The 23,515-nt window shown below is 43.6% G+C and overlaps 1 protein-coding gene, 1 long non-coding RNA gene and 3 other non-coding genes across 8 annotated transcripts in view; 4 read left to right on the top strand and 1 right to left on the bottom strand.

Annotated features, from left to right (window-relative positions):
• Positions 1-23,515, top strand: part of LOC143486087 (uncharacterized) — a 56,978-nt gene that overhangs the window by 26,699 nt on the left and 6,764 nt on the right. The window lies entirely within an intron of this gene.
• LOC143486352 (U1 spliceosomal RNA) lies at positions 903-1,066 on the top strand. The gene has a single exon (XR_013123343.1). It is a non-coding gene; the product is annotated as a U1 spliceosomal RNA (small nuclear RNA).
• On the top strand, positions 1,690-1,853 carry LOC143486491 (U1 spliceosomal RNA). The gene has a single exon (XR_013123476.1). It is a non-coding gene; the product is annotated as a U1 spliceosomal RNA (small nuclear RNA).
• LOC143486252 (U1 spliceosomal RNA) lies at positions 2,477-2,640 on the top strand. The gene has a single exon (XR_013123246.1). It is a non-coding gene; the product is annotated as a U1 spliceosomal RNA (small nuclear RNA).
• On the bottom strand, positions 9,276-22,946 carry LOC143486082 (B-cell receptor CD22-like). Of its 4 annotated transcripts, none has more exons than XM_076985879.1 (9): positions 15,099-16,507; positions 13,474-13,543; positions 12,832-13,176; positions 12,355-12,597; positions 11,748-12,008; positions 11,587-11,668; positions 11,417-11,462; positions 11,086-11,267; positions 9,276-10,973 (listed from the first exon to the last, which is right to left on the bottom strand). In XM_076985879.1, the coding sequence occupies exons 2-9, from the start codon at positions 13,532-13,534 to the stop codon at positions 10,919-10,921; spliced, it is 1,275 nt and encodes a 424-aa protein (XP_076841994.1). In that variant the 5' UTR covers positions 13,535-13,543; positions 15,099-16,507; the 3' UTR covers positions 9,276-10,918. The 4 variants fall into 4 exon arrangements, with proteins under 4 accessions (XP_076841994.1, XP_076841992.1, XP_076841991.1 ...); XM_076985877.1 differs by lacking the exon at positions 15,099-16,507 and adding an exon at positions 22,681-22,946 and having other exon boundaries at positions 9,277-10,973; XM_076985876.1 differs by lacking the exon at positions 15,099-16,507 and having other exon boundaries at positions 9,277-10,973; positions 11,086-11,201; positions 13,474-14,810.

Genomic DNA, 23,515 nt, shown 5'->3' on the forward strand with positions numbered 1-23,515 from the left:
GCTTGAGTGTCTACGGTCGCCTCGTCCCGCCCTCCGTGACGTGATACGTTCGACACGGGCAACGATTGGTAGTCTACGGTGAAACCACGGGACGCGATTGGTAGTCTACAGTCAGAAGCCCGGTTGACCGTAGACTCTGGGCCAATCGCAACGCGTAATTGTCTACGGTGACCGTAGACTTTTGCACTACCGTAGACTCGAAGCCTGCGAATTGCCCAAATGCGGGAATCTCGACTGCATAATTTCTGGTAGTGGGGGACTGCGTTCGCGCTCTCCCCCGATACATTTTGTGGAAAAAAGAAGAAATAAAACAAGCAATTGCAATTTGCTTCACAGTAGCTTGTCAGTGCTTGAGCTCCACCTGTTGGTATGGCATTATAGACAGTGGGGGTAGACAGGTTTAGTTGTATTTTGCTTGAAATGCAGTATATTTATGTACACACTTAAACGTTTCATTCTTTCCTATTTCCTACATTGATCAATGCATTTAAAAGACTGGGGCTTTCCATGATGTTCTATGTGAACAAGATCTAATCCATCACAGAATCAGTCATGGCTTTATTCATTCTATTCGATCTCTAAACCTAGCTAGGAGCATAAAAAGCCTTAAAACTGTTGACAAACGGCAGAAGGAGTCTTGCCAGCGACGGCAAAATCAATACGCACTGGGTGCTTCTAGAGCGGGCTACACGTAAGGACTCTTGTCCTTTGCTGAGTTTGACGTGCAAGACCAAAATGTTTTCCAATCATTTTCCCTTTCCTGTAATCAAGTGCCCGCCCATTGCCCTGCAACCCCGCCCCCTGTCTGTCAGGCTCTGACCCGCCCTCCCCTCTGCCCATGTTTTCCTTTTCCTGTGTTCTGACAAGGGGAAAGGGTTCTTGTACAGCTGCATTTCCAAGTCATACTTACCTGGCAGGGGTGAGACCATGATCAGGAAGGTGGTTCGCCCAAGGTGAGGCTCAGCCATTGCACTCAGGCTGTGCTGACCCTTGCGAATTGCCCAAATGCGGGAATCTCGACTGCATAATTTCTGGTAGTGGGGGACTGCGTTCGCGCTCTCCCCTGATACATTTTGTGGAAAAAAAGAAGAAATAAAACAAGCAATTGCAATTTGCTTTACAGTAGCTTGTCAGTACTTGAGCTCCACCTGTTGGTATGGCATTATAGACAGTGGGGGTAGACAGGTTTAGTTGTATTTTGCTTGAAATGCAGTATATTTATGTACACACTTAAACGTTTCATTCTTTCCTATTTCCTACATTGATCAATGCATTTAAAAGACTGGGGCTTTCCATGATGTTCTATGTGAACAAGATCTAATCCATCACAGAATCAGTCATGGCTTTATTCATTCTATTCGATCTCTAAACCTAGCTAGGAGCATAAAAAGCCTTAAAACTGTTGACAAACGGCAGAAGGAGTCTTGCCAGCGACGGCAAAATCAATACGCACTGGGTGCTTCTAGAGCGGGCTACACGTAAGGACTCTTGTCCTTTGCTGAGTTTGACGTGCAAGACCAAAATGTTTTCCAATCATTTTCCCTTTCCTGTAATCAAGTGCCCGCCCATTGCCCTGCAACCCCGCCCCCTGTCTGTCAGGCTCTGACCCGCCCTCCCCTCTGCCCATGTTTTCCTTTTCCTGTGTTCTGACAAGGGGAAAGGGTTCTTGTACAGCTGCATTTCCAAGTCATACTTACCTGGCAGGGGTGAGACCATGATCAGGAAGGTGGTTCGCCCAAGGTGAGGCTCAGCCATTGCACTCAGGCTGTGCTGACCCTTGCGAATTCCCCAAATGCGGGAATCTCGACTGCATAATTTCTCGTAGTGGGGGACTGCATTCGCGCTCTCCCCCGATACATTTTGTGGAAAAAAAGAAGAAATAAAACAAGCAATTACAATTTGCTTCACAGTAGCTTGTCAGTGCTTGAGCTCCACCTGTTGGTATGGCATTATAGACAGTGGGGGTAGACAGGTTTAGTTGTATTTTGCCTGAAATGCAGTATATTTATGTACACACTTAAACGTTTCATTCTTTCCTATTTCCTACATTGATCAATGCATTTAAAAGACTGGGGCTTTCCATGATGTTCTATGTGAACAAGATCTAATCCATCACAGAATCAGTCATGGCTTTATTCATTCTATTCGATCTCTAAACCTAGCTAGGAGCATAAAAAGCCTTAAAACTGTTGACAAACGGCAGAAGGAGTCTTGCCAGCGACGGCAAAATCAATACGCACTGGGTGCTTCTAGAGCGGGCTACACGTAAGGACTCTTGTCCTTTGCTGAGTTTGACGTGCAAGACCAAAATGTTTTCCAATCATTTTCCCTTTCCTGTAATCAAGTGCCCGCCCATTGCCCTGCAACCCCGCCCCCTGTCTGTCAGGCTCTGACCCGCCCTCCCCTCTGCCCATGTTTTCCTTTTCCTGTGTTCTGACAAGGGGAAAGGGTTCTTGTACAGCTGCATTTCCAAGTCATACTTACCTGGCAGGGGTGAGACCATGATCAGGAAGGTGGTTCGCCCAAGGTGAGGCTCAGCCATTGCACTCAGGCTGTGCTGACCCTTGCGAATTCCCCAAATGCGGGAATCTCGACTGCATAATTTCTGGTAGTGGGGGACTGCGTTCGCGCTCTCCCCCGATACATTTTGTGGAAAAAAAGAAGAAACAAAACAAGCAATTACAATTTGCTTCACAGTAGCTTGTCAGTGCTTGAGCTCCACCTGTTGGTATGGCATTATAGACAGTGGGGGTAGACAGGTTTAGTTGTATTTTGCCTGAAATGCAGTATATTTATGTACACGCTTAAGTTTATCGTGCTGGGAAATATTGAAATGGACCTTGAAAGTGCTTTAATTCTACCTTATAAAGGTGTATGAGCCCTGCAAACATGACTTTGTTCATTGCGCTGAGGCGCAGCGCACGCAAAGTTACAAAATTCGAGAGGTGCACGACCTCGCAAATCGACAGCGCGCGAGGCCCTCACGCACGGGTGGAGGCACAGCAATTACATCATTTTCGCCGCGCGGACCCTCGCCGCTTGTGCGTGCTGCAGTGACTTCGCGGGCTACCGTTGCATTGTGGGGAATGTAGTGTTTGTGCGTGCAAAACACCAGCGGGCGGCTTTGGCCTGCGGGCCGGTTCTAATAGTAATTGAATATCATGCCTTGACTTTGACACATGTGGCATACATGGATGACATGACTACATTAACAACTACTGTTCCGTGTACTCGACGGCTATTGGAGAAGTTGGGTGATAATCTTAGGCTGGCTAGGATGAAGGTTAAACCCAGTAAGTCTAGGAGTGTTTCAATCAGAGGTGGGACCAAGTCAGTGTTTTGCAAGTCTCAAGTAAGTCCAAGTATTTATCCTCAAGTCACGAGTCAAGTCTCAAGCAAAGACAGTCAAGTCAAGTCAAGTCTCGAGTCAAGACAGGCAACAGTCAAGTCAAGTACCAAGTCTGAAACTTGGAATTTCAAGTCCTTTCGAGTCTTTTTTTTTTTTTATGTAAATAATAGACATGTGTTCTTTTTAAAATCTGTATTCTCCTCAAATCTTGATAAAACATGTGCAACTGAAAACACGAAGTATAAAAAAATTTTAAATTACACCTCTTTATTGCACAGTTCAATTTGTTAAAGTTAGCTGCAAAAATATTCATACTTTAAACTACAATTTTCCAGAAATAAATATTCTGTAAAAAAGTCACAAGTGCTGATATTTTCACAGTACAATACAAAGAACCATAACAGTATTTTTCCCTCTCTTCTCTTATCTGGTTTCTTGGAGAACATGTGTGTCCATGTGTGAGTGACACAAGACAAACAAATATAAGAACTGAACAATTAACAGGAATTAGGAATGCAACTTTAGACATTTCAGTAAACTATTCTGCATTGCATTTGCAAAAGACCAAACTGGCCAAAAGTCTGTATGTCATTTGTGCACGATGAGGCCGTAGAATGATGTCCCCATAGCTGAAAACTCGCTTCACTTTTGTCAATACATTTTTTTCTCGACGTAGATGTCTTCAAATACACAATCCATGCTGAGATAGAACTGGATATGATGGTGACAGAGAGAGGCTCTCTTCCCCGAGTTCATATACAGAACCCAGGGTTGCCAACTCTCACACACTGAGCGTGAGACACACGCATTTGACCGTCTTCACACGCTCTCACGCCACACATCCGATTTCTCACGCCGAAAAAAAAATCTAGTTTATTTACCTCTGATCCTTATCTATGATTCAATGAGTTACTAGTTCGCTCTGGCACCAACCACTGGCGATCGATCGATCGCGATATAATACTTAATTTGTGTCCATTTTACACCCCGCCCGGTAACAATTCACGTTCGCTGACCCCCCCATTTGATTGGTTGTGCTGCAGCTCATGCACACACTCACACACACACACACACACACGTACAGAGTGTGGAAAAGCAGAGGACCGGTCTGCGTCAGAAGGACGGAAATGAAATTAATGGGGCGCACTTTATAAATATTAATATGCGTTTTAAAATTTAGATTTGGGGTAAAAAAATCAAGTCTTTGCAAGTAAACAGGTTCAAGTCCAATTCAAGTCCCAAGTTATTGGTATAAAAGTCCAAGTCAAGTCTAAGTCTCTGAATATTTTTTTAAGTCAAGTCAAAAGTCTTAATATTAATGACTCGAGTCTGACTCGAGTCCAAGTCATGTGACTCGAGTCCACACCTCTGGTTTCAATTGTGAAAGGGAAGTTGACACAAGAAAAGTATGTGATGGAGGGAGAGGTAATACCATCTATTCTGGAGAAATCAGTTAAGAGTCTAGGTAGGTGGTAGCACTGAACGACAAAGAGCAGGTTGTAGAGTTAAGTATCAATAAGTCCTTTTTGCCAGGTAAATTAAAGTTGTGGTGTTTGCAGATTGGATTGTTGCCTCGTCTAAGGTGGCCACTGACAGTGTATGATATTATGATGACTGAAGTTGAGAGGCTAGAAAGGATTGTTAATAAGGCTGTAAGAAAATGGCTTGGGGTTCCACATTGTCTTAGTAGTGTGGCATGGTTTGGGAGAGGAGTACTAGAACTGCCACTAACAAGCTTAGTTGAGGAGTTTAAATGTGCCAAGGTAGTCCGAGAAATGTTGTTGATAGGGTCGAAAGATGCACTGATCAAAGCAGCAGCACCAGTGACACATACAGAAAGAAAGTGGAATTCCCAAGAGCAGTGGCGGATCTAGGATTTTTCTGAGTAAGGGACCATCAAGGGGCCACAATATTCATAGAGGGGCCAAGTATTTATCCAACATCCTTGCCATCCTTGCCATCCTCGCCACCAAGTCCAGGTTCAAATCTCCCTCCAAGCGATCTTGAAAAGTTGGCAACCCTGGCATGCTCCATCACCGCCGTCTCCGCTCATGTTGCTGTTATTTAGGAAAAGAACGACTAGCGACACCGAACTTGATTTTACACATCACAGACACATCCTTGATTGCTGATAGGCTGTCACCTGTGAAAATACTATCGGGGGAGGGGAGGAGAGTTGTGTGTGGAAGTAACGAGTAACGAGAGCTGGACAGAAATGTAGTGGAGTGATAAGTACTGTATTTGTTATTCAACTGTAGTGAAGTGAAAGTCATAAGTATTTAAAAAAATATCAACTTAAGTAAAGTACAAATACTCAAGAACTGTACTTAAGTACAGTACTTAAGTAAATGTACTTCGTTACTGCCCACCTCTGGTCACAAACTATTCAGCAGAAACCATGTTGTCTACAAGACCACATTATTATTTATTTAAAACTGAAGGAAAGACTTGAAAGCTTAAAATATAAAGTGATGTGGTGATATATGAACCAATAAACATTTAAGCCATTACATTAAAGTTATGGTAAATCATCACTATGAGGTGTACGAATTCAGTGAACTTATGTGCCATTTCACAAGTTACAATATCATACATTACAGCATTAACTGTTGTTGCCCTGCTCCTGACCAGCCTCTGGTCTACAGTCTTCTGCTGCTCTCTCTCTCTCTCTCTCTCTCTCTCTCTCTCCCTCTGCCCACTCTCTGCTCTGTTTCAGTGTCCGGCTGGCTCAATCTTTTGGCCAAAAACTGCTGAATTCCTGCCTGACACTGGCCCTTTCTTTTTATACTCTCTATCATTGCCAAACATTATATATAATGTTAACACAAGTTACAATGAAGAACGTGAATTCGCATTACATTTATTAGCAAAATGCTAACGTTCATGTCTAAACACAAGTAGGGCCTCAGTTAACACTACTGTTAACTAATGTTAGCTTTGAATCTTAATTTAATGTTAATCAGACTTAAGCTACGTGACAGCTGTGAGTAAACAGGGATTTATGACTTCCCAACCAACTCCTCAAAAGTGCCATCGGTTGTGGATAGAAAAACTTTCTCCGCAGGATCGTGCAAATCTTCTTGTGTAAGCTTTATTCACGCTGGACATTCCAATTTGGCGCCACTAGTGTTTGGGTATGGAATTGCATCCACCTATAATCTGATGATCATCGCTCTCGGGCAAAGGACAGATGAGTGACAGGACAGGGGCACTTCAGGGGGCCAATCAGATTTCAGCTGGGGCCAATGCCCCTGTGGCCCCACCCCTAGAACCGCCAGTGTGCCACGGGTGAAGCTGGCGGCGGGGGTGGCTGCGTGCGGCGGGGGTGGTGGCAGTGGTGGTGGCGTTGGGGGTGGTGGCACTTCCCATCATCCAGCTGGCGCATTCCATCGCCTGGGGGACGTCATCATACAGTAGGTATGATGACAAAATTTTCAAACAGCCCCAAGCTTAAAAAGAATCACTTATCTAGACAGAGCTGAAATATACCTTTAAAATGATACCTGGATTTTGAAAATTGGTTGGGAATTGATAGTTATGATATTTATAATATCATGTATCACATTAAAATATAATACATTAAATACAATAGAAGTCATGTGACTGAAATTCACATAATCTAATTTTAATTAATCATAATTAATAATTAATCATAATCATAATCTAATTCGAAGTGATGTTAACTATATTACCATTTAACAACAAGTTATATCAGAAAACAATGAGATATTAAACTACACAACACTGGTACAGAGGTGGAAAGAGTACTGAAAAATTGTAATTGAGTAAAAGTATCATTACTTTGCCTAAAATCTACTCAGAGTAAAAGTAAAATTACCCATCTCAAAATTTACTCGAGTAAAAGTACAAAATTACTTCATTTAAAATGTAATTTGAGTAAAAGTTACTTAGTTACTTTCAGTTATTTAATGCATGTATGAATCATGAACCAAATTCAGCACAAGTTGTTTTAATCGATTTCAAAGCATATTTAAGTGCACATCCACACTTGCAAAAAGATCAGCTGGGCTCAGGAACATACTTCCTCACAGCACAAGGACAGTCACAACCTGTACCATAAAGTGCAAACAATTGTCATTCCTAGTGTCCAACGGACAACACTATGATAAGAATAAAGAAATTTAAATGACAAATTATTCAAAAAACAAAATGCACACAAAATTAAGTGCCCACAAGATGCCACAAATCAAACTAAAATGCAACAGGATTCCACTACTCACAATAAAATGCCCACAGGATCCCACATCAAAATAAAAAAAATGCTCATAGGATCCCACAATTTAAAAGTAAGTGCTCACAGGATCCAACTATTCAAAATACAGTGCCCACCGGATCCCACTATTCACAATAAAATGCCCACAGGTTGCCACAACTCAAAAAAAAATATAAAATGACCACAGGATCCCACATCTCAAAATAAAACAAAATGCGCACAGGATTACACTATTTAAAACACTCACATGATCCAACTATTCAAAATACAGTGCCCACAGGATTCCACTTTTCACAATAAAATGTCCACAGGATCCCACAGAACCTGATAGATAGAAGATTTAAAGATAGAACAATCTCATCCTTTTGGAAAAAAAGTGCACCAGATTACGACCTGATTATGAGACAATGGAAAGGGCGTGCGCAAGGCAAGGCCACGCAATTGGCCTTCAGTTCTGGGACTCAGAAGTTTATATTTCTGCCCGCATTTAATTTTTCACCATCAATATTTTTTTACTCAGTAATGTGAGGGCGTTCAAATGTAGTGAAGTAAAACTACTTGGGTCAAAATGTACTCAAGTAAAAGTAAAAATTACATATTTTAAAAACTACTCAGAAAATTACAAATTACTCATAAAAAGTACTCAATTACACTAATGTGAGTAAATGTAATTAGTTACTTTCCACCCCTGCACTGGTATCAGTACCGATTTCAAGAAAACACTGTGGGAACGAGTTAAACCGAGACGCCGCTTTTAGTCTAAAGTTGCTAGCTACCGTGACATTCGATACACATATGTCAATCATGACTACCTATTTTCCGCGGTCTAGTAAAATACTTTAGCCTGCACGGATTTCGATTAAGTTTGGTCAGTATTGAGATAAAAGCTGTATTTTTAGGTCCACATTAATTTTGATGGTGTCCGGAGCGTTGATGAAGCCCACAGACCGCTTGAAAACAACAAAATATCTTCTCGCTGGTCTCCCGACCTGAAATCGCCTCAGAGTTGACTATTAGCAGTGCCTGATGATTGGCTGGGTTGTGCTTGATTGGCTGGTGGGAGTGCAGGAGGCAGAGGTTGTGGTTGTGGCACCGGAACTGATGGCGCTGGAGCTCACAGTGCAAGTGCGGCAGACAGAGGTTGCTGCCGTGGTGGCGCCAGAGCTGGTGGTGCCGGAACTGGCAGTGGAGGTGCGGGAGGCAGGGGTAGCGGCTGTGGGTGAACTGGTGGTGGAGGTAGGGGAGGCAGGGGTAGCGGCTGTGGGTGAACTGGAGGTGGAGGTGGGGGAGGCAGGGGTAGCGGCTGTGGGTGAACTGGTGGTGGAGGTGGGGGAGGCAGGGGTAGCGGCTGTGGGTGAACTGGTGGTGGAGGTGGGGGAGGCAGGGGTAGCGGCTGTGGGTGAACTGGAGGTGGAGGTGCGGGAGGCAGAGGTAGCGGCTGTGGGTGAACTGGTGGTGGAGGTGCGGGAGGCAGGGGTAGCGGCTGTGGGTGAACTGGCGGTGGAGGTGGGGGAGGCAGGGGTAGCGGCTGTGGGTGAACTGGCAGTGGAGGTGGGGGAGGCAGGGGTAGCGGCTGTGGGTGAACTGGAGGTGGAGGTGCGAGAGGCAGGGGTAGCGGCTGTGGGTGAACTGGTGGTGGAGGTGCGGGAGGCAGGGGTAGCGGCTGTGGGTGAACTGGTGGTGGAGGTGCGGGAGGCAGGGGTAGCGGCTGTGGGTGAACTGGCGGTGGAGGTGGAGGAGGCAGGGGTAGCGGCTGTGGGTGAACTGGCGGTGGAGGTGGGGGAGGCAGGGGTAGCGGCTGTGGGTGAACTGGCAGTGGAGGTGGGGGAGGCAGGGGTAGTGGCTGTGGGTGAACTGGAGGTGGAGGTGCGGGAGGCAGGGGTAGCGGCTGTGGGTGAACTGGTGGTGGAGGTGGGGGAGGCAGGGGTAGTGGCTGTGGGTGAACTGGTGGTGGAGGTGGGGGAGGCGGGGGTAGCGGCTGTGGATGCACCTGAGCGTGCGGCTGCTGGGCCGGGATGGCTGGCGCAGATCTTGGCGGGGCAGCATCGAGATCTGGATCGGCTACAACACACTGAGAGTCTTTTGTTAGTACACTTTTTAATCCCTACCTGTCGTGCTTGCCTTTTCTCGGCTTCTTCAAGCCAACATTTTGCTTTTTCTTCCATATCTGCTTTATATTTAGCAAATTACTTGCGCGTTTCTCTATCTGCGCCCTTCGGCTCTGTTTTTGCTCTCTCAACTAGTTGGCGCAGATAGTCAGTCTACACTTGAACCAAACCCATAATGCTTAACCCAAAAACCCACATGTCGAGTTACATCTTCTAAATAATCTCTGGTCATTTGGTAAATTACACTTATAGTTATTATTATTATGATTATATTATGAGCCTCCGATGCTTTACTCTTACTATGTATTTTACCAACTTTACCCAAATTACTCATAATTCTAGATAATCCCAGAGATGACCCTTCACACTTTTTTTTTTTTTTTTGTGAGAGGGGTCCAAAAAAAATTCCCAAATCAATTAAACATGTCAGAAAAAATCCTCAAAATTTAGATCCGCTCCTCGTACCAACGAAGCAAACAGTTCCCCCGTTCCTATCGGATATCTCTGCCGCTCCAGGGCTACCCAACACTGTATTACATCTAATCAGTGCACTTCTGCCCAGCTGGATCTCTGGCCAGACTAACGGGCGCTAGGCTAAGTCCTATCTCGCGTGGGCGATATCGCAGTATCCCCACCTTATAGACTTTCTGTAGGCGATATCTCACTATATCCCTATCATATAACAGAGATCATCCGGCAGGCAGACACTGGCGGATATTTAACACTCAAAAAAAAAATTCCTAGAATTTTATAAACTAAAATTCCCACTTATTGCGGTTTGTTTGATCGGGCGGAGAACACCACCGGAGACTGGCGGTGACGTCACTCCCTGGATAGGTACTTTCCCTTTTCTCACGGGGTTCCCACTTTGCCTAGGCGAGGCTTATGATCCGCACCACCTGATGGTAGTTGGTAGTCTATATGTCTTGTCTTTGTACCAGTCGACTGCCGGTTATTATATCTTTAATTCGGATCATGTCACGGGTTTTTGGTTTGTGCACCTTACTCATTAAATGCTCCTTTTTCCCTGAGACTTGGAGTGATCGCTTCCTTTTCATATCGCACTCCCTGCCCGTCACAGTAATCAACAAACAAATGTCCAACACAAATACAATGAGACCACCACCACCCCAAGTGTCTGTCCACCTCTCCACACACACCACACAACCCCCGCCCCCCCCTTTATTTCAGTCTCTCTGTGTCTCTCATGGTTCCTTTGCAGGTCTACTATGTTCGTACTGTTCCATAGATCACTGAGTCGTCCACGTTCCGAGTTGGTGACCTAAAGAACAAACTTTAATATTTTAGACCTCCTGTCTTAAATATACACATACCATTCCATTATATTACTTCTAAATACCATCATAGTATTTTTGTCCAGTTGAGAAACTCACCCAGTGGCAGCATTATGAGAGAGGATTGTAAGATTCCCATACTGGTGCTTCCCCTGCTGGTCAATGCTCGTCACACCATCACTCTGAACCCTGACTGTAGCATACAAGACATCATCCTGTAAAGGAATGGATAAGCTGGGTGTGACAGTGTCATCAGCAGTTTCAGACACGGGAGCAGCAGTCTGTGAAAATGAACATTGACGGAAATTAATAAGTGATAAATAATTGGGTAATGAAGTTAACCAGTAGATGGCAGTAACTTCCTTTAGAAATGTTCATACCGTTTATTGAAATTCACTGCCATCTAGAGGACCATTAGAGGACCCCCTACCTGTGTGGTCTCCTTATGGTTGGTGTCACTTGTTTTTTTCTTAATCCTTTGATTAGAAGAAATAAAATGTTTATTATTAGTAGTAAACCAACTGCATATTTTATAAGATCATCAGAGGGACCACAAAATAAACAAACAATTGCTGAATGAATGAACATCACTTTACTGACCTGTATATGCAGATGAAGACAGTGAGAAGGAGAAATACCCCTCCTCCCACTACAATCCAAACTGCAGACAAACTCTGACCTCCTGAAGGACAAGGACCATCACCATCACTTAGTCATCAGTTTATGGACACTGTTATGTTCTCTAATTATGTACCACCTACTCTTAACAGTGATGGTCACAGTTCCATTGAGAGCTCCATGTTCATTCTGAGCTACACAGTAGTACAGACTAGTGTGTTCAGCAATGATGTTAGTGATGCTGTAACTCTGTCCAGATCCTACAGGTGAGGTTTCTCCTTCTTTAAACCAGGTGTAGTTCAGCACAGGTGGGTTGGCATCACTGCTGCATGTCAGAGTCACTGAACTGTTCTCCACTATTTCACCAGAGGGACTGATGGACACCGACACATTCTTTGGAGGATCTAAAACAGAAATGTATTTCTTTTGGGGAAATGCTTTAAATTGTCTGAGATTACTGTGTGTGATTAGGTTACAGAAGATGATCATTAAAAAATGAAAGTGATCATTAACACACAAAATGATCATTACACACAACATTAAGAAATACAGATGTAGAGTTGCTCACTGAACAGCTTTCCAATATTTTAATAGAGGAACTAATGGACCCTGTGGATCTAAACATGAAACCATGCAGTTCACATGTATATGAGAAGACATTTCTTCTTACATCTTAAACATCAATTAGAATAAAACGTACTGTGGATTATTTAAGCAACAATATTATGATAAATAAATAATGTGACTCACATGTGACAGTGAGAGTTTGATGTAGAGAGGGGAGATGTTCATATCCTCTTACAGCACATCTATAACTGCCTGCATCCTCACTGCTGACTGACTGCAGGTGAAGTGGGTTTGTACTGGAGGATAAAGGACGTCCATTTTTGTACCAGATGAATGTTGGTCTGTCAGTCAGACTGCAGGTGGTTGTACATGTCAGATCGGTGGTGTTTCCCTCTATTACTGCTTGACTGGTGTCCACATGCAGGTCTAAGACAAAGAGATTATCAGCAGTGTGAGAGCAGAGATGATACTGGCAGTGCAGCTCTCCCCCAGGACTGGAGCTGAACCCCCTGGTGTAGCAATAAATACTCAGATGGAGCTTCATGAATATGTCACATGTTCAGAGCTTGACAGTGAGATAAATCACTGTGAGACCACGATGGTTAAAGTGATATCATGGCAGGATATCTTTTAGCAGGATGATGTGATGATAAAACTTACCTGTAACTTTCAGGTTTATTCCAGGAGTACCCGCCCATCTCTCACTGGCTGTGTGTGTTTCAACTCTGAAGCAGTACTGGTGTTCATCCTCCTTTGTTACATTAGTCAGTCTGAGGGAGAAGTGCTGCTGTGTATCATTGTAGAACTGAACCCTGTTTGAGTACTCAGGAAGATTAAGCAGAGAAGTGGTATCCCCACCCTTAACTGGGTCTATATACCAGAAAGCCTCAGTCACTGTAACACTGTGTGGGTGTGTATAAGTCCCATTCATTAACACAGTAGTCCCCTTTAAAGCACATATCATGTCTTGGCTGTATTTCATACTCCATTTGTTGCCAGATTCTCCTGTAAAATAAAATGACAAATAGATCTCAGATTAGTTTACTGCTTCTCTGTTCCTGCAGTGAGAACACTGAGCTAAATGTGATCAACCACAAAACACAAATCTCTCACAGTAGTGGTGGTGAGGGGGATGTGGGTAGGGGGACCAACAGAAATTAACCTCATTAAGTGCGAATGCCGTATTTCATTTATGAGAAACTATACACTAGATATGAGAATTTCCTAATATCAATGCAGGATTTAATTATGTTTTGCAAATTTTACAAAGTAAAAAGGGTTTGTTGAAGACTACAGACTTACCCAGAGTGCTGAACAGAATGATCAGAGTGAGAGGTAGTAGAGGTGTTCTGAGTGTCATCATTAAACACCCCTGCAGAGTCACACAACAGCACACAGCACAGCAGAGTTCAGCACAGCTCAGGTTCTGGTTACACATTTTAAATATCTGCCAGACTTGCAAAACACTAGGTAATGACATTGATAGTTTAGTAGTAGTCTGACTCGAGGGTATGTTGAATTCTGGCTGTACTATTAAAAATAATAAAGATGGCGGCGCGTGTAGACGCAGCGACCTCTCGCTCTCCTAACTGTACGGTGTTATGTTTGTCTAATACGTGTTCGTCCGTAAATTCTAATGTTACGTGTTCGCTTCGTCAGCCTACAACGGAATACAAGTACAGCCGACAGACTCTACTAAACATCAGGAACAAGATTTGCCATGTCTTGGACTATACGGCAACAGAAACGCTAGAGGAACTCGGTCTCAGCTGGTCCAAGGCAACACCGGACTCTCGTACTTTCCCTCTCCGAGTAAGGAAACACAGGAAACGGTGCGCGAGGGAAAAGAAGCGGGGCAAGCGTGGAGGTATTCGGGCTAGGCTAACGGCTAACCCACTTCACCCAGCGATACCATCAATCCTCCTGGCAAACGTACGTTCACTGGACAATAAAATGGATCATGTACGACTGCTGAGATCAACGAATCGCACAGTGAGTAACTGTTGTGTGCTGATTTTCACAGAAACCTGGTTTAATGACCACACTCCAGACTCCGCTGTACAACTGGAGCAGTTAGCATGCTACCGAGCTGATCGAGCCTTCGCAAACGGAGGGAAGACTCGCGGCGGCGGTATCTGTGTTTACATTCATAATGAGTGGTGCCGCGATACTGTGGTAGTAGGCAAACACTGTTCAGCACTAGTGGAATTTACGGTGATAAAATGTCGCCCCTTCTGTCTGCCCAGAGAATTTACTGCGATTTTACTGGTTGCAGTCTACATCCCACCCACCAACAACAACACTGATAGAAATACAGCACTAAATGTGTTATACCAGGCCATCAGTGAACAACAAACTGCACACCCGGACTGCTTTCTTATTTTCGCTGGAGACTTTAATCACACTGAGCTCAAAACTGTTCTCCCAAAACTCCATCAGCACGTTAACTTCCCAACAAGGGGGGAGAACACGTTGGACCTGGTCTACACCTTTCACAAAGGTGCGTACAAAGCCACTCCCCTCCCCCACATTGGATTCTCTGACCACATCACTGTTCTACTACGGCCGGCATACAAACAAAGTGTGAAGGCAATCAAACCAGTCAAGAAGCAGATAAGGGTGTGGCCAGAGGGGGCAACCCTTGCTCTCCAAGACTGTTTTGGCACAACAGATTGGGCAATGTTTAAAGACGCAGCCACTGAAAATGACCACACACATCTTGAGGAGTACACAGACACCGTGATCTCCAAGTGTGAAGAGGACACTAGTCACAATCAACACTCGCAAGGCAACAGGCCCAGACAACATCCCTGGGTGCATGCTCAAAGACTGCGCTGAAAAACTTAAAGAGGTCTTTACAGACATCTTCAACACTTCATTGAAGCAAGCTATCGTTCCAACATGCTTGAAAACTTCAACCATCATACCTGTGCCCAAAAAACCTGCTCCGACCAGCTTTAATGACTACCGTCCTGTGGCACTAACTCCCATCATTATGAAGTGCTTCGAACGGCTAGTCAAGACACACATTAAAACAACCCTCCCACCAACTCTGGACCCCTGTCAGTTTGCATACCGTGAAAAGCAATCCACAGAAGATGCAATCTGCTCTGCCCTTTACCCTGCCCTCACCCATCTTGACAAAACGGACTCATATGTGCGAATGCTATTCATAGATTTCAGCTTGGCATTCAATACCATAATACCCCAACAACTCATCTGCAAACTTAACAAGCTCGGGCTTAGCACCTCTCTCTGCAACTGGCTGCTAGACTTCCTCAGCCAGAGACCACAAGCAGTACGAGTAGGCAACAACACCTCAAGCAGCACTGTACTGAGCACAGGAGCCCTCCAAGGTTGTGTGCTCAGTCCATTACTCTTCACCCTACTGACACATGACTGCACAACAACATACAGCACAAATCACATAGTGAAGTTTGCAGACGACACCACTCTAGTGGGTCTTATCACCAAGGGCGACGAGACCCATTACAGGAAAGACGTCACCCTTCTGACTACGTGGTGCAGGAACAACAATCTCCTGCTAAACATCAACAAGACCAAGGAGATTGTTGTTGACTTCCGAAAGGGCAACACACAACACACCCCTGACCATCGACGGTGCACCTGTGGAGCAGGTAACCAGCACCAAATTCCTGGGCGTGCACATCAACAACGATCTCTCATGGACCACCAACACAACATCGCTGGTGAAGAAAGCACAGCAGCGCCTCTATTTCCTGCACAAGCTCAAACAGGCAAGGGCCCCTCCATCCATCATGACCACTTACTATCGAGGCACCATTGAAAGCATTCTCTCCAGCTGCATCACTGTGTGGGGAGGAAGCTGCACTGAGACCAATAGGAAGGCACTGCAGCATGTTGTGAAAACAGCTGGCAAGATCATTGGGGCTCCACTACCATCCATACAGGACATATACATTACCCATACATATACACTACCATCCATACAGGACATATACACTACCCATACATATACATTACCCATACATATACATTACCCATACATATATACTACCCATACATATACACTACCATCCATACAGGACATATACACTACCCATACATATACACTACCATCCATACATATACACTACCCATACATATACACTACCATCCATACATATACACTACCCATACATATACACTACCATCCATACAGGACATATACACTACCCATACATATACACTACCCATACATATACACTACCATCCATACAGGACATATACACTACCCATACATATACACTACCCATACATATACACTACCATCCATACAGGACATATACACTACCCATACATATACACTACCATCCATACAGGACATATACACTACCCATACATATACACTACCCCAGGGGTGCTCATTACGTCGATCGCGATCGCGAAGGAATGTGCGTAGATCGCGTCACATGAAATAGTAGTAGATGAATCGCACATCTGCACTGACGGTTGTATTTTGATTGACATTCACGGTAGCCAATCTGCAATCCACTCAACAAATTACCTCCCCCCCCCCCCCCCCCCCCCCCCCCTCAACAAATTACGTTCGCCACCCCCCCCCCCCCCCCCCCCCCCCCCCCCCCCGCCAACAAATTACGTTCGCCGCCACCCCCGGTAGATCTTTCTGACTTGGTCATCTTATAAGTAGCTCGCAAGCTGAAAACTGTGGGCACCCCTGCACTACCCATACATATACACTACCATCCATACAGGACATATACATTACCCATACATATACACTACCCATACATATACACTACCATCCATACAGGACATATACACTACCCATACAAATACACTACCCATACATATACACTACCATCCATACAGGACATATACATTACCCATACATATACACTACCCATACATATACACTACCCATACATATACACTACCATCCATACAGGACATATACATTACCCATACATATACACTACCCATACATATACACTACCATCCATACAGGACATATACACTACCCATACATATACACTACCCATACATATACACTACCATCCATACAGGACATATACATTACCCATACATATACACTACCCATACATACAGGACATATACATTACCCATACATATACACTACCATCCATCCATACATATACACTACCCATACATATACACTACCATCCATACATATACACTACCCATACATATACACTACCATCCATACATATACACTACCCATACATATACACTACCCATACATATACACAGGGCTTAATTTGTAAATCAAACGTTGCCGGAACGCATTTTAACCTGAGCGAGGGGGGGATGGTTTGGCGAACGTAAGTTATTGAGCGGGGGGGGGGGGGGGGGGCGAACGTAAGTTGTTGACCATGGGGGGGTTGGGGGTGGCGAATGTAAAATGGACACAGATTAAGTGTTATATCGCCGGTGGTTGGCGTCAGAGCTAGCGAACTAGTAACTCACGCAATGCGTGAGAGTTGGCAGCCCTGCAGACAACATAAAATGTTACCGGATCGAGGCAGACAGTTACCGGAATGCACGCTTCAAAATTAAAGAGTTCCCGGATCCTGTTCTGGCAGGATCCGGCTCAAATTAAGCCCTGCATATACACTACCCATACATATACACTACCATCCATACAGGACATATACACTACCCATACATATACACTACCCATACATATACACTACCATCCATACAGGACATATACATTACCCATACATATACACTACCCATACATATACACTACCATCCATACAGGACATATACACTACCCATACATATACACTACCCATACATATACACTACCATCCATACAGGACATATACATTACCCATACATATACACTACCATCCATACAGGACATATACATTACCCATACATATACACTACCATCCATACAGGACATATACATTACCCATACATATACACTACCCATACATATACACTACCATCCATACAGGACATATACACTACCCATACATATACACTACCATCCATACAGGACATATACACTACCCATACATATACACTACCATCCATACAGGACATATACATTACCCATACATATACACTACCCATACATATACACTACCATCCATACAGGACATATACACTACCCATACATATACACTACCATCCATACAGGACATATGCACTACCCACCATGAGAGGATGGCCTGTGGCAGGTGACCCACAGTTTCCTGAGTACTCGGTCAGACGGGAACAGTTGTCTATTTCCCAAGGCTGCATTATGTGGGGAACGAGGGTGATTGTGCCACCAAAGCACCGTCCTAAAGTACTGGAAGCACTGCATGAAGGTCACATGTCAAAATGAAGAGTTTGGCAAGAAGTTATGTATGGTGGCCAGGTCTTGATCGTCAAATAGAAGAGACAGCTAAAGCTTGCCCAGGATGTCAACAAACCCAGCAACAACCTCAGAAAGCACCCTTACACTCATGGGAATGGCCCTCTACTGTCTGGCAGCGAGTTCATATTGACTGTGCCGGGCCCTTCCTTGACAAGATGTTCCTGGTAGCTGTCGATGCATACTCAAAGTGGCCGGAAATTTTCACAGTGAACAAGGCGACATCCAGCACTACAATTGAAATTCTCCGTGGATTGTTTGCACGTACTGGTTTTCCAGAACAGCTAGTGAGCGATAATGGAACCCAGTTTAGTTCAGATGAGTTCCATGTTTTTGTCAAAAGCAATGGTATCAAACATATTACCTCTGTGCCCTACCATCCAGCTACAAATGGCCTTGCTGAGAGATTTATTCGCTCCTTCAAGCAATCTCTGAAAGCTATGAACAAGGAGACAGGCTCATTACAAGAGAAGATAGCAACATTCTTACTTGCTTACAGAAACACCCCTCATGCAGTCACAAATCAGTCACCAGCTATGCTCTTTTTGGGAAGGAATCTGAGATCGCGCTTGGATCTTTTGAAACCCAACTTGCGGCTTCACATGCAAGGAAAACGGTACACAAGACCAAAAGAAAGCCCTGCTCAGAAGTTTTGATGTTGGTCAACAAGTGCTTGCAAGAGACTATAGAAATGCATGCCAGAAATGGCAGCCAGGTGAAATTGTTTCAAAGACTGGACCTCTGACATACACAGTGAAGGTTGGTCACAACATGGTCTGGCGAAGACATACAGTTGTGATCAAATTTATTCAACCCCCAATGCTGCGAAGGGTTTTATGGAATTCAGTGCACATTTGTAATTGTGTTCATAATGAAATCTTACAAGGACTTGTTAAAGAACTAAATGCAACTAAGATAGCATCAATTTTTTTTGTCATAAAGTATTAAATGGCCTTTTTGTGATTTCTTCATTGACACAATTATTCAACCCCTTTACGACTACCACTCCTAAGAACAGAGGTTCATTCCAGTGTTTTCCATCAGGTTTTGAAAACATCTGTGGATGTCAACGAGCAGCAATCAAGCATGATAAGCACCAATTAGGCAGATTTAAAAGGACTGTGATACTCAGCTCCTTCTAGACATCTACTGGTGTGTTTCCAAGCATGGTGAAGGCAAGAGAATGGTCCCAGAAGACAAGAGAAGAGGTTATTGCTCTTCACAAGAATGGCAATGGATATAAAAAGATTGCGAAGTTGTTAAATATTCCAAGAGACACTATCGGAAGTATCATTCGCAAGTTCAAGTTAAAGGGCACAGTGGAAACGTTACCTGGTCGTGGCAGAAAGAAGATCCTGACCGCGACTGCTGTGCGCTACCTGAAGCGTAATGTGGAGAAAAATCCCCGCGTGACTGCTAAGGAACTGAAAAAAGACCTGTCAGATGTGGGCACTGAAGTTTCAGCTCAGACAATAAGGCGCGCACTGCATAACGAAGACCTCCATGCCAGAACGCCCAGACGCACCCCCTTGCTGACTCCAAAGAACAAGAAAAGTCGACTGCAGTATGCCAAAAGTCATGTGGACAAGCCACAAAGGTTTTGGAACAGTGTACTGTGGTCAGATGAAACTAAATTAGAACTGTTTGGGACAATGGACCAGCGCTATGTTTGGAGAAGGAAGAACCAGGCTTATGAACAAAAGAACACCTTGCCTACTGTGAAGCATGGCGGGGGGTCAATTATGCTTTGGGGCTGTTTTGCTTCTAATGGTACAGGAAAGCTTCAACGTGTGCAGGGTACCATGAATTCCCTTCAGTACCAGGAGATATTGGAGGAAAATGTGATGGAGTCAGTCACAAACCTGCGGCTTGGGAGACGTTGGACCTTCCAACAGGACAATGATCCGAAGCACACATCCAAGTCCACTAGAGCATGGTTGAACATGAAAGGCTGGAACATTCTAGAGTGGCCATCGCAATCACCAGACTTAAATCCAATTGAGAACCTCTGGTGGGACCTAAAGAAGGCAGTTGCAGTGCGCAAGCCTAAGAATGTGACTGAACTGGAGGCTTTTGCCCATGAAGAATGGGCTAAGATACCCATAGGTCGCTGCAAGACACTTGTGTCAAGCTATGCTTCACGCTTGAAAGCTGTCATAACTGGAAAAGGATGTTGTACTAAGTACTAAAAAATAATGTCACTAGGGGGTTGAATAAAACTGATAATGATGTGAGCACAGTAAAGACATTTGTGGTTATTCCATCATAAATATTATGTTATGTTTGTCTAATTTATAAGTGCCTCTTTGATATAATTGTAAATAAGATGACTGAAATGATCAAAATCAATGTCAAACTGGCCAAAACACTTTATTTCAGTGGGGGTTGAATAAATTTGATCACAACTGTATAGACCAACTCCTGAATGCAACAGTACAAGGTAAATACAAGGACACTGGGGAAGCATTACCTACATCCCAGGATGCGGGGGAATTTGCTCTCATCATGCCAGACACACCTCAGACCTTGTCTGACTCAGTTACTGTTCCTGTAACTGAACAGCCTACCACTTCCCAACAGCTGCGTTACCCAGAACGTATACGTAAACCTCCTCAAAGACTTAATTTGTAGATAAACTGAAATCTACGGACTAATAGGTGATAGTGGAGAATTGAATCGATACGTGTTAAAAAAAAAATTATTTTTGTAATACAAGTGACATTGTTATGTTTATTAATAATTTGTTTGGTAAAGTTTTACAACTGAAAGGGAGGAAATGTGTCTTAGTAAACTGTACGCGAACTACTTTTCTTCTTGTTCATTAGTTAGCGTAACTATACTATAGTAAGTGATGTTGCAGCGCAGTGATACTAGGAATGTAAAAAGTAAAGAATGAAAGTTATCTCCTTTCCCTCTGTCTCTGTGCCTCGTGATTTTATTGTTCGTGTTAAGTGAAAGAAACACAACAATTATCTAGGGTGAATTCTGTGATCAGATACAAAGCACTTTGTAAGTCGCTCTGGATCAGAGTGTCTGCTGAATGCTGTAAATGTAAATTAATCAAATACACTGTTTTAACACCAGTTATGTTACAAATACCCACACCAGTGTAGGAAGACTGAAGTGGTTAAACTGCATGTAGTGAGAGCTTGTTGTTCAGTGGTCTGTTCTCAGACGTTATTCTCATCCACTTTACACATGAGCACCTTGTCACACAAACCAAGCTGACCACAGTCAGAGCTGTAACAGGGACAGTGTGATGAACAGGATGATAAAAGCCTCTTGTACAATTTTAGTGATCTGCATTCCACCCAAAAGACATGAAGAAGGTAAAACTTTTGAAAATCTACATGTTCACAAATGTGCAAGCAGACACACACACACACACACACACACACACACACACACACACACACACACACACACACACACACACACACACACACACACAACTTTATGCACAGAGTAATTGGTCATCAAAACTTAAATGTACAGGGTAATCAAATCCAAACAACCAGCTATTTCTAGACTGGGCTCTAGTATCCGGTGGAGGTGCGGGTGATATTTTAAAGTGTAGTATATGACTAATAGAGGGAGGTCATAATTGGTAAAGACTCACCAGGTTGACTGATCTGTACTGAGAGGGCAGTGGTGGTCACACTGATTTATTATTACTCCCTTATTAGTATTTATACTTCTGTTTTATTTGGTGTTTCGTTAGGAAACACCAAATAAATGGTGTTTCGTTAGAAAACAGGAATGTTTTCTCATTCCTGTTTTTTTCCTGACACTGGACTACCGTAATAAATAATGGACTACTCATTTAACTCTCCTCTCTATATAACTTGGCTGAACTTCCTGTACAGTACACTATCTCTCTTAATCACTGTCTCACACACTCTTCTATTGCATTCTTATTCCTTTCACACACACACACACACACACACACACCTTCAGGAACACAGACAATATAAATACCTCTATATTCCAAAACCAACTATAAGTTCTTTACCAACACAAGTGGAAGAGAGTCCCTGAAGAGTGTGGCAATGATCTTTGGACATTAAAACTGCACACTAAAAACATGAACTACAGTGAAATTTAACAAATGCAAGTTAATAAAGAGCTCTTCTTACCTCACTGTGCCAAGTCTCATCTGCACTGTGGGAAATAAACTCAGAAGAAACAGCTTTGAGGTTTTAAACTGCTGAAGTGTGTTTCTTAGTGATGTCGTGGTTTTTGGTGTTTTAACATTTCTCTTCCTCATTTACTGGAGTGTTCCCTCCTTTTGCAACATGTACAGTATGTATGTACAAAAACACATAAACAGAAACATACACAGTCCAACAGTAATGGAGCAGTCTGCTAACACACACACACATGCAGTAACTTCCATGCCTGCACATTCCTGGAGAAACATTTCTGTTTATCCATTACTACCACTGCACTGGCACTGCTGCTGTGTGTGTGTGTGTGTGTGTGTGTGTGTGTGTGTGTGTGTGTGTGTGTGTGTGTTTCAACTGAATAAGCAGATCTGAAGTGATAAATCAAACCCACATTTGGTTCATCACTTCAGCACTGCTTCTGTTCTCATCATGTGTCACATGGATGTGGACGGGAAGTCTCATTAATTCCTCTTATGATAAACTGGATTAAACTGGATGTGGTTGACAGATATATTTGAAAGATTCTCTCATTATTTTAAGTATGCAAACTTGATTAAATGCTGCCTCCTCTTACAGCATACATGGCCGATACCAGCAGTACCAGCAGAATGAAGTGTGTCAGTAAGGTTCTTTCACTCTGTGTGACAGAACCTACCAAAGACCTCCAACTGCACTACATACACAGGTCATATTGTTCAGCTTATGCAAAGGTTTCTAAAAATTCAGCTTTTTCAATGTGATTTTTAAGGAAGATGCATCGTATGGTCTTTCACAAATTCATGAAAATGTAATTATCCATTAATTG

The sequence above is a fragment of the Brachyhypopomus gauderio genome, unplaced genomic scaffold, assembly GCF_052324685.1.
Source record: "Brachyhypopomus gauderio isolate BG-103 unplaced genomic scaffold, BGAUD_0.2 sc44, whole genome shotgun sequence".
NCBI lineage: Eukaryota > Metazoa > Chordata > Actinopteri > Gymnotiformes > Hypopomidae > Brachyhypopomus > Brachyhypopomus gauderio.